This window comes from Aulonocara sp. 'chitande type north' Nkhata Bay, linkage group LG22, assembly GCF_057382095.1.
Source record: "Aulonocara sp. 'chitande type north' Nkhata Bay isolate Kocher_YH1m ecotype deep benthic linkage group LG22, A_spYH_male_GT1.1, whole genome shotgun sequence".
In the NCBI taxonomy this organism is placed as follows: Eukaryota; Metazoa; Chordata; class Actinopteri; order Cichliformes; family Cichlidae; genus Aulonocara; species Aulonocara sp. 'chitande type north' Nkhata Bay.
Genome location: NC_141364.1, coordinates 6044795 through 6056964, shown reverse-complemented (window position 1 = coordinate 6056964; position 12170 = coordinate 6044795). Strand labels below are relative to the sequence as shown.

At 37.3% G+C, this 12170-nt stretch overlaps 1 protein-coding gene across 1 annotated transcript; it reads left to right on the top strand.

Moving 5' to 3' along the window:
• The first annotated feature begins 1243 nt into the window (after positions 1–1243).
• il11b (interleukin 11b) lies at positions 1244–11450 on the top strand. The gene is made up of 5 exons (XM_086280444.1): positions 1244–1313; positions 8623–8783; positions 9266–9361; positions 9471–9638; positions 10197–11450. Exons 1-5 carry the CDS (start codon positions 1307–1309, stop codon positions 10365–10367), a joined length of 603 nt encoding a protein of 200 aa, XP_086136570.1. The 5' UTR covers positions 1244–1306; the 3' UTR covers positions 10368–11450.
• Positions 11451–12170: the final 720 nt, after the last annotated feature.

The following is a 12170-nucleotide window of genomic DNA, read 5'->3' as shown; positions in this document are numbered from 1 at the left end:
AAAGCGCAGCTTCTCATGAACACGTTGGGCTAGTTTTTGAATGCAACAAGATCTACATATATTATTATCCTCTTTAATGTTCATACGGCAGCTTTATTTGCAAACAGTTATTTACGTCATGTTCCATTTGAATGTGTGAGTCAGGCCAAGATAAATTCTCTTTTACCTCTGTTTTGGTCTCCACCACCTCACAAGAAAAAGCTGCTAATGATGAATATTTTACATTTTGTGTTATAATCATTTTCCAAATCAAATCATATTTACAAATATTGAGTAGGTGCTTTAATCGGCTTACAAACAAAATGATTAAACCTGAACGTTTCCATCACTACACTACAGAGATGACTTTCAGCAGGGGGAACTGACGTGATCCCTTTGATACGCAAACTCGCAACTCTGAAGAAATTCATTAGTACAGCCTCAGCTCTTAGAAAAAAAGAATCAATTTTTTTTAAACCCAGGCAGGAGATTATTAACAGAATGACAATAAAAGATCATCTTTTTCCAAACTTTTGAAATTCCAGAAAATCAAATACAAAGAAAAGTGTCAGAAACAGAAGTGAGATTTCCTCCTTTATGAGTATTAGTTTCTATTATCTGGGAATAGTATTCAGAATCAGAATCAGAATACTTTATTGATCCCTGGGGGAAATTATTGACTTAACTCCTGGCACGAAGCTACACTCGGTCTTCATCTCCGCATGTTTTTCACCTTCTGTACATTTATTATTAATGGTCAATGCTGCTGGGATGTGGTCACACTGTTTGCGCTACTTACTCCTGCAAGTATCACCATATCCTCTTTTATTTAATATGTTGTTGTACAAATTATATTTTGCTTTACAGCCACTTTCATTCCCACAGAGTTTACATTTACTTTCTTAAATCTGTTTCAGTGTTTTGCAAACTGAGTTTTATTTTCTAAACTTAATGTAGTTAAAATAAGAAAGTGAGGTGATAACATAAGAGTGGAGAGAAAGAGAGAGAGGAGGAAAGGAAAATTGCTCAATCTGGTATTTTCTGCTTTTTTTTTTTTAATTCATCATTTCCTCCATTTAGAATCACCTCAACAAACAAAGAAATTTGAAGCTTTTTCAGATAAAGGGGGGGGGTTAGAGGAGGGGTGGTTGGCCAGCGTGGGTGTGATGCCTAAATGGCGACGATGGCTGATGACTCAGGTGATGTGTCATACTCTATGCTATAAAAGGGAACTTTTACATTTGTCCACACAAACACAATCACTCACACGTACTGTACTCACACTGGACTCAGAGGAAGGTTTGTTTACTACGGCAGGAGCAGAAACATGAAATGTAAGTTGGTCTAAGTTACTTTTTAAAGAAAGAGGGGGAGGTGTGAGTGACTGTGAGTGTGAGAGTGAATGTTTGTGTGAAGAAGGGGGGCTTTGCAGCACGTGGTCTCCTACTTTTACTTTTAGCCTAAAGGAAGTGGAGAGGGAGAGGCAATGAATGGATGGATGAATGATTAAATCCCAAGCAGTCTGTGGCTGAAACTAAACTCAAAGTGATATTTGAAGTGCTTAAATGTTTAATTTGAACTCTAGAAATCAGCCACTGTTTAGTTTCAGGTTGGGCTGTGATTGGCTGGTGCTGTGTGTGTGTCAGTGTGCATGTCTTTGTGTCTTAGGGGTTTCCCGGGTTGTTCGAGCTGGTTAAAAAGTAGATCCTTAGATAAAAAACAGGTACTCACAGATAAATGTGAAAAGTAAAGTTGCTTAAGTACACAAGGACTTTAAGCTGAATGGGCTTAGGGTATTAAAAGTGTTGTAGAAAGTAGCATTTGTTTGGCCAACCTACTCTTTAATGCTGACACATGAATTTCCAGGCAGCATTTCACTGTAACTGCTCTGTAATGTAACTGCTCAAGGTGGAAGAGAAACACTCTAAGTAATAACTATATCGCTCAGATAATGAAGTAGTCGCATAAGCTTGTATAAAATGTAACTACTCAGGTAAAGTAGAGGTATTTAAAATAGTACTGCATGAATGTGTTTAGTTAGTTTTTACTATTGAAATGCTCAGTTATAAAACTGTGCTGTGTAGGATCAAAGTGAAGTAAAATAACTTCACATTATGGTGCTGTTTTAATGTTTTACAGAGGCAATCATCATGTCAACACAGTGTATGAAAGTCATAAATTGTTGTTGTTGCTTAGCTGAGAGATTTGGCAACACTACACGTGGACTTCCTAGTTTCTGACAGCAACAGAAATGAATGGCTGTGTAACTGGCGCACATATTTATGAATGAAAAGGAAGCTGTGGTCACTGGGCAGTGAAGGTGGGCTCTGTGGTTTTCCTTTGTAGTCAGCAGAAAAAACAAAAAACGTTTTGACAGTTTTACTGACATGAAAACACCAGTTTTCCTTTGCTTTCACGCAGTTGTCTGGAGGTAATCAGTCACAGTGACAGGAGGAAAAATAACAATAAATCAAGTTGCTACTTTAGTTGTGTGGTCATCTCAGGTTTTATAACATTTAATAGCTGGAGTAGTTTTAAAGAACTGAGCCTGTGTTAACTGTATTCTCTTTATCTGTGCTTTGGGAATGATATTTCCTTGATGCTCATCCAATCAGTTTGGTATTGTATGACACTCTTACTAAGTCAAAAACTACTGGATCATCAACGAACTGTGAAAACATGATGACTAGTAACAAAAACAGGAGCCATGAGGCACCCAGAGTCTGTTTATCCAAAAGTTGTGAAAGCTACGAGTCAGGTCATCAGACAGTGATGTCATCATTGCACATCACCAGCATTTACTGTAATGTAATTTGCAGACTCACTATAAGGGGCCTGAACCCTGATTCTGCTGTGGAGTGAGTCAGCTCATATACCAGCTTGCCCAAGTGGACAAAAATGGTACTGCAACTCATCCACTCCAATTTTTTTTAAACCTCAATATAAACAACCTCAATATTCAGATTATGCGAATCATTATTACTGCAGTGGTTTTATCCATTATGGTCCAAAGCTTCTTGGGAGATTTCAAGCTTGGCTATGATTTATTTTATTTTTTTTATGATGTTGTAGTGAGTATGAGTCATTTTAAGGAATAGGTTTCCCCTTGTTATGCTACATAAATGGATTAGCTGTATGGGGCAGAGCAACGATTAATTCCAGTGAAGTCTGTATATAGCTACATACTGGAGTGATGTCACCCTGTCTCCAGTGAACCTAAGAAAACAGGATGCTGCAGGAATTGAAACTGCACACAGTCATGCTCTGCAATTTGAAAAACAAAGTAAAATAAATGTTTGGCTAATTTAATATTATTAAGAATTGTTAATTAAATCAATGCCACTTATATTTAAGAATCTTTTTCTTCCCCCATTTAGCTGATTTTTATAGCATGAAAATCAGCAATATTTTGACATTTACATGCTTTTGTTCATGTCAGGTTTGGATAGATTCAACAATTTAGTGCTGCAAGAACCTCACAAGTTATATATATGGGACCAATCAGCCACAATGACATGGCACATCTGTTAGGCCAGCAGAGTGGCATTTTCAGCACACTTCCTGTTGCATTTCTCTGTAACAGTAATTTGAAACTGGGCTTGCGTAAATTTCTATAGAACTATTGTACTTTCCAGGATGCTAGCGCGTAATCCCACCAGCAGGACTCATGCCCTCCTTCTCTTGTTTTTTTTCTGTTCTTTGGCTTTTCTTGAGTCAAACAATTTCTTTCTTCTAGTTTCAACTCTGTATTTGTAGCTCTGTAAAATTGTACCTATAAAAAGAAGTTTAGGCAAACAGACGCTGAAGTTCAAATCCCGAATGATCCAGAGTGACTGAACTTACACCTCACTTTGTAAGTGCAACTTTCACACTCTTGTAACTCTACTCCAGGTCTCCACCTCCACTCCCTAAAGGGAAGTATGTGGCTTTTAAATAGTAAACACTTTTGGATTGTTATAGTGTAAAGCTTTTTAGAGGAGTTAAACAGCACAGTCAGGTTATAATTTTATAGGGTTTGTCACCTTAGGGTGCCACCTTTTAGACTACATAATCATTTGATTCACTGTTAATATAAAATTATATATTTATGTTTATCTGAAGTATCCAAAGTGTTTTTTATTTTAGTTTTGGTAGAAAAACATATAAACACGTTCTTAGTGCTGTCACTCTGCTCCTGAAACAACCTGTTTGAAAGCCAAACCTCACACTTCAGTTATTACAAAGTTACCATTTTCTTGTTTATTTGATGTTTTTGGAGAAAGATGACAGAGCTCCTCCCCCCACTCAGGCTTTACACTTTATTCACTGGACGGTCTTCAAAGTAAAAGAAGAGCAAATAAGAAGAAATAAGGCACTCACTGTGTCAGAGAGAAAACACAGGAAACTCCAGTGTTTGTTTGTCTGACTCAGCAAGAAAGAGCACACGAACCCGATCGGAAACGGTGGAAGCTTGTGATTATGTGAGAGCTTGCATGTGCGTGTGTTGATGTTTCGTGCGTGGGTAAACGAGTGCTGATGAAATGACCTGTTAAACACATTAAAGGTGGCCCATTCACTCTGCTTCTTAAGCAACTTTGTTCTGTGCCGTTATGCTGTCACAGCTGTTTACTCTGCCAAATACATGACTGTACGCAGCACTGCTGGAGGATGTTTTTCTTAGTGTGACAGTTGGGTTTTGCTGATGGCTTTTTCAGTAATTTTCCAATAACTAAATGAAGCATTTTGAGCCCTTCACTAACTGAAAATCATTTTAACATGAAGCCTGCTGTTGCATGTGCAAAAGCCACAGTTGCACTCATTCAGTGCTTGTACTTTTGTTATTAACTATTTCGTGTTTGAATCTTGTTCAACACTGAATCCAAAAACTACACTGTTCTTACAATCAAGCCACGAGGTTTTGTGCTATCGGGAAAATTGAGGATAAGTGAAGAGCAGACAGCAATATATTTGTCTGGCGGTCGATGTCTGACTCATATCAGAGTATTAAATTGTTCTCTGATGCAGTATTTTAGCTCTGTAATAAGATCCAGACATGAATGCTGATGGCGGAAAAATATTGTTTCCCAGCTCTTCTTGACCCCCTGTGCATTTAATACTAAACACTCATAACAAGAACAAACAGATGAAGAGTGAAAGAGCAAAACTCTTTATATTGAGATTTTTAAGAAGAAAAGAAAGTTATTGACTTGTTGGATGAAGAAGGTGTGTCGTGGTGGTGGTGGGGACATTTTTTTAAAGCCTAAATTCATCAATTTCAGTTACATTAATTAACAAACAGCTCTATTGTTTGTTAATTAATAGTCACATTGTGAATGTAAAAGTACATTTCACCAGATGCGTTGATTTAACAGCCATCTTTTGTTTCAGCATTATGACACTGGTGCCCTCAGTGACTCAGCTTCAATCCATCCATTAGTAAACACTTATTTGGATCATGGGAGGTCTGCGTATTATCTAAGCTTTCTTTAGCTAAAACACTGAGTACACCCTGAACATGTTCCCAGTCCAACAAAGGGCCATATGGATGCCATCTTGGTGAATTTAATTTGGACTAAGACCAAGTGCTATCTAAACAAATAGGGAGAGGCATTATTTTGCTTTCACTGGTCAGTAAGACATAAAAGTATACTACAAGTTCATTATGAAATTTTTAGTTTTTTAGCAAATGAACACTGTTTTGTTCCACAGGCTAAACTCACAAGACAATCATAACTCCATTAACCTACTTCGAGTTGTAGCTCAGGAGGCAGAGCAGGTCATCTATTAATCAGAAGGTTGTTAGTGGTTTGATCGACTAGCTGCTCCAGTCTGCATGCGAAATTATCCTTGGGCAAGATGCTGAAGTTGCTCTCCAATGCATTTATTGGAGGGTGAATGTTAAATAGAGTGCATTCAGACCTAGAAAAAAGCCCCAAATTATCATATAGCATTGGTGGGTTTAGTAACTAAAAAGTGGAGGATAAAATTCACATTGTAATGACATTACCGTAACATTTATAAAGTCACAGCTTTATACGTCTGTCTGGCTGCTGACCTTCTGCTTTCCTGCTGTTTCCTGATCAGCCAAAGTCACGAGATGAAATCTGACTTCCAAAGAATAATGTCTGACCAAAGGTCACCAGCAAATTAGATCAAAGTTGAAAGTTATCTTCCAGCGACAGCAGCTAGAATAAAGCTAATATATAGAAATATAGAAAGAAAAACTATAGAAGCAAAAATGGAAGAAATAAAACCTAAAATATAGGGAAGACAATAAGTAGAAACATTTAATAAATTTTCACCTTTACTGAACTGTGTAAAATAATTTAAATATTCAAGTCGTTTTCATTTTAAATGGATAAAACATCACGAAAACTTCACTTTGTTTTCTTAGGTAAACAATTTCACCCTTTTTACCTCATTGTTGACCTCTTTAGCCCATAAAGTATACTGCCCCGAGTGCCTGAGTGGCAGTAAAAGTGCTTAAAGTGCTCCGACACTCATAACAAAGTGGATGTTTTCCCTCTAAAAAGCGCAGCCCGGGGCATCTGCCCGGTGATGTCACCGCCAAGAGATTAATCTGAGTCAGACTTCTGCGCCAGCTCCCTTCTCCTTTTCCAACAAGAGGCCCAGAGCAGGCTGGGAAAAAAAAGCCCACAGCATACCTCTCATTCCTTATCCCTGATCTAACACTAACGGACAGTTCATTTCTTTGTTACTCTGCATAATGGGATTTCTGAAGTTACAAAGACCTGCAGACATGAACTAATCTTGATTTTGGTGTTACTCCTTTCAGTTATGATGAAAAGAAGTTTATGAAATAGAGACAAAACAAACTACAGAAGACTCATTGCAATTATTCATTCTCAAACAGATAACATCAGGGTGGTTCTTCTTTCCAGGGATTAACTAAGCACAGTAGGAGGTATTCAGTCACGGAGGTCCAGTCCATCAGACTTAATTTTTTTTTATTGTTCATACGTAAACATTAAATGGGATGGCCATAAAATATAAACACTGTGCTGCTTCTAGTAACATATCTAAAGTGCCCCTCAGTTTTATAGTTTAGTTTGGTGTTCTTGATTAATTGCCTGTTGTTTTACAGCCCTCAACCCTTGCTTCATTAACCTAAATGCGGCAGCAGGAGGTAGCTGTGACTCATGAAAGGTGTTTGAATAGAGTTTACATAGTTAAGCATTTAGCAGCCAAAGAGACAGATAATTTCCCCAGAAACCAGTGGAGACCAAAACCAGAGCTACAACAAGGTACTGATGGAAAATGGCAAATCTGGCATTAATGTGTCATTAGGCAACTGCCAAATTCAGCAAAACAACTTTGTATGATAGTAAAAAGGCAAACTCATAGTTTCTGTTTCCAAAGTGGTCAGTGTAGCAACTATTCTGAAGCCATGCAGCCTAAAATAAGAGACTGTGGTACTAGATACAAAGTATTATTCGCTGTGAGTTAAGTAGAATGTTTTTTAACAGTCTTATAGACAAAGCAGCTATAGTCGTCTTGCTTTTTGTATTGGGTTTATGTCCGTATGGGCTAATCAGTGGTTGCTGCTATAACTTTGTTGAGGTTCGCTACATTTGCATTCTCTACATTTAACCTGAAAGCATAATATCAGCAAGTATGAGCTAAAAATGTCGTTTTAAGGTACTCATCCATTCATTTTTGACTGCTTCAAAAAGAATTGCAGGGAAAAGACAGCGACCATTTGAAGCCATTTGAGGCTCCAGTTTGTGCTGATGTTGTTCCCTGGTGACACTTCTGAGATGTGATTTACCTGAAACAGCGTCTGAAATTTAAAAAAAATGAAAAGACTTTATGCAGGTCAAATAAAAACAGTGTTATGAAAAATGTCAGCTAACCTGTTAACATGCTGCTTGTGTTTCTGGGAAACACCGGCTATCACTTTGCAGAAAATTTTCTCCTTCCTTCTGTCACACACCCACACTCCTTCAGTACTAAATGCTAACAGTGACCTGCTTTAGTGTCTAAACCACCATCCATGCTTGTTTTATCTCGTATCTGATCTCCTGCTCTTATCTGATTTCTTTGAATTACTGTTTATGTCTGGATCTGATATCTGAGGGTGTGAGGTTTTTTTTTTGGTTTTTTTGTTTGTTCGTTCGTTAGATCCGATCTCCAACAAACGCTTTGGTGTTAATGCTAGCATGTACCTACAGTCGCATCAGATTGATGGCGTAATAGTTCCTAACTGCCGTGACAAATACAGCTGCCTCAGGATTAATCTTGTGGGTCATGTGGTCCAGATTTAGGCTGGAAATGAAAACAAGTTTCCATGTAGCTCTGTGGTTTTTCTATCTGATTCAGAAGCAGCACGTCTGGGTCGCACAGAGGGGAAGAGGTTGAGTTGTGATACTTTCTGCTGCAACGTGAATGCAGCCCAGTAGCCACCTGTTATGAGAGTGTGTGTGTGTGTGTGTGTGTGTGTGTGTGTGTGTGTGTGTGTGTGTGTGTGCAGCTGGGAGCAGCATCAGCTGAATGTTACTCAGCTCGATCCTTTGCTTTGAATAAATGTGGAGCTGGTGTTTTTATGTGGCTGATTGTGTTTTGATGAGGCGAAAGACCACAGAACCTAATGAAATACACAAGATTGTAACTTATTATTTTGATCCTTTTTTCTTGTCTTTGCAGTTTTCCATGACACCACCTCTTTTCTTCTCTACCTGGTAATACTGGCTGAGCTATTTGTCCATTCGTCGTCCCGTCCCACCCCTTGTCCGTACAGCGTGTTTGAACCAATGATTCATCAGTTGGACAAGATCATCACCTCCTCCAAAAAACTCCATGGTTTGGTAAGGTTTAACTTTACACTTCCTGTTCCAGATCCATGTTGGCTTTTCTGTCATAGAACCATTTTTTTTGTTTCAAAACTTGTTGTTATTAGGTCAAAATAAATCAGATCTTTCCTCACTGACCGAAAACTGGACTCCAACTAAGAAATAGAAAAATTTGAGGCGTAATTAAAAATAAGCACGATACACTCGAGCACAAACTTTGTAGGAGTGTTACTGCAAAAGGCTTGTAAAATGTCTCGGTAAATGAGAGAATTGGTTGTGCGCTTTTTAATAAAGCAAGTGAAAAATGAGTCATTTAAAGAACATAGTAAATCACCAAAAGTGAAAGTGCATAACTGTGAACTGAAAGCTTGAAAAATGTCTTATCTGGTTCAAGTGAGCATTCTAGTTTATGTTTAACAATTAAAAATCCTATATAATAAGTATTATAAGAAAATGTGGTTATGTTTTAAACCTCCGTTTTCGCTATATTTTAACAGCCAGAAGCCGAGCTTGTGACCTTCATGGACATAGAACACAAACTGGACAGTCTTCCTGTAATAAAACACACTGCTGCCCATCTCAACTCGTTGAAGGTAATCATCCAGTTTCTCCTATCAGTGATTTAAACGGTCGAAATGCACTCTAAATGCTATCAAAGTTTAAAAGATATTCACTTAATTTGTCGCCTTAACATCTCTGCAGGTTAACGAGTCTCTCTCTCAGCTCTACGTGTACGTCGAGTCCTTCAGGCTGCACACCAAGTGGTTGAAAACTGCACAAGTAAATGTCAGTGTGCCCTTTCAGGCAGCTGAGGGCGCCAGCAACCACCTCGAGCAATTGTCCGATCTCACTAAAAAATTTCTAGAAAAGGTGAGAGCAACAGTATGGCTTGAATTTACTGAGTCTGCTTGTTTTTAGAAAGAAAATCCACTGAAAATGACACACAAGAGATTTCTTACACTTTAATTTAATATTAACTTTAACTGAAAACTGATACTGTTGATATTAGAGCAAAAAGTAAATTAAAGAATATGGCTACAAAATGTAAAAGATAGTGTTTGACATAACAATGTAAAACTTTAACTTTGACTCACATTCATCTTTTGATTTTTTTGTTTTTTTGTGTTGTTTTTGACCACGTAGTCATTACATAATTTAATCACCACCTGGGTTAAAAAAATAAAGGAATAAAGACTAAATTCTTAAACTCTTTTTTCCTGTCTCTCAAAGAAAGCAATGACCAAAATATAGATTAACAAAAGGAAACAAACAAATTAAGAACAGACCTGACATTTAATCATTCAACTCCACAGCTAAATGTATTGATTCCCATTAAAACTCATCCAGAGAGTGAAGAGAAAACAATCAGTTTTTGTGCTTTCTCTGATTCAACCAATGACTTTGGTTTCTTTTTCTTTCCATCTTCAGATCGGTGAACAAGTTCCTCAGACGGCGTCTCCCTCCCTCCCGGTCGTCTCCACAGCCTTCGAGGCTCTCAGGTTCTCTGTAGAGATCTCAGACCGGCTACAAGTCTTCTGTCACTGGTCAAAAAGAATCTTACGGCAACTCCAGAGACGATCCCCCTGTCCAAAACATTAAACTCAAGCCTCCAAGACAAAACTAGTGATGTCTTCCTACATAACCACTGTCACGTTTTATGATTTTCCCTTCAGCATTTGAGCTGGACTAAAAAATATTGAATATTTGATGTCATATCATGTCATGACAGGATATGATATTTAATTTTCCATTACTCTGAAATTTCTCATATTTGATTGAGGTCCATGATACAGAACTTTGAGTTAAACGTCTCAACAGTGATAGGGTAATAGATGTTGATGTCTCCCTTGAGATGAACGGTCTGACGTCTTGTCTGTATTTTGTTTATTTGTTTAAAATTCAGTTACTTCACTTTAGTTTATTTTTAACAAATGCCTTTAAAACTGCAACTCCCAGCTGGACTAAACTTTGTGTTTTGTGCTAATAAGTCAGTTTTAGCCTGCTAACATGCTGAGACAGTGAACATTGAATATCTGCTAGCACCAGAATGTACTGTCATTGTTATTGTGAGCATTCTTAAATAGCTACTGTAGTCCAAGTACAGCCTTACGAAGCTACTAGCATGTCAGAAGTGGTGAGTAGAGAGTAGAGCTACAGAAAAGTTCAAAAAATGCAAGATCAAGGTTTCAGCATTTTTAAAATGAGAGAAATCTTACTGGATTATTGGGATTTTCTTTATGCTGCCTGTCATTAAGACCTATTTTGATAAAAGGAAACGGAATGTACTGTACGTTAATGTAATTTGCTATTTATAAGACGTGTATGTCACAGTTTACGTGTCGCCTTTGAAAATGTATTGTATTAATGCACTGTGCTAAGGTACTGTCACCCGTGACCTTTACTCCCTCTCAGACTGTTTACACTCACAGTGCCTGCAGTTCGTGTTTTTTATTGTTATTTTCGGTACATAATTAGGTTACTATTTATAAGCTTTTATATTATGTATTTGTATATCAGTTTAGCTGCAGATGCAGGCATCTCCAGCTAAACATTTTTCTATGTCAAAGTATTTTGTAATATTTAATAATAATATCTATTATCATTCTATAAACCATCATATTGCTATTTATATATTTGTATGTCTTGTTTTACAGTCATTAATAAAACTGCCTTAGAAACTGATGTAAGTGCTCAGTGTGATACTTTTGGGGTTTAGGGACACAAGAATAAGTGTGTGTGTGTGTGTGTCTGTGTCTGTGTTTGTTTTTTGAATATAATTACATTAAAGAGATTTTTGATTATTTACTTTAACATTTGCTCCTCACTTGTTAGAAAAACCTCAGCACTGGTGTTTTTTATAGTTTTGATCATCACAATCTCCTGTGTTGAGTTCAGTATATTTTTGAGTGCATGATGCAGGAAACAGAAGTACAAACATAATGGGAGAGTTGGTTACTGATTGTGCAAACCAAACACAAAATCCAAAATTGTTGAGTCCATGAAGGCATGATGAACAAACCACCAGGGAACCCAAAGATCCAAAAAGGAACGTGAAACCGGAAACACAGAGATGACATTTTTATATTTTGGCTGCTTTGACACAGTAATTTCCCAACCTTTGAGTAAGATAAAGCATATTTCTATTTTAACTGAGACCATAAACTCATTAGGAAATCTTCACTGAGTTGTAAGTCAAAAGTAATTTCCAAACCCTTGAAGTTGCTTTTGATGTCATGGGAGTCGCCCCCTGCTGGCTATTAGAAAAAATGCAGGGCACTTCAGCATTGACTTCCCTTTTTAGTTTATACATATATATATATATATATATATATATATATATATATATATATCTGCTGAATCCCAAAAAGGAACATGGTTTTATACAACTTTTCCCCTTAAAGC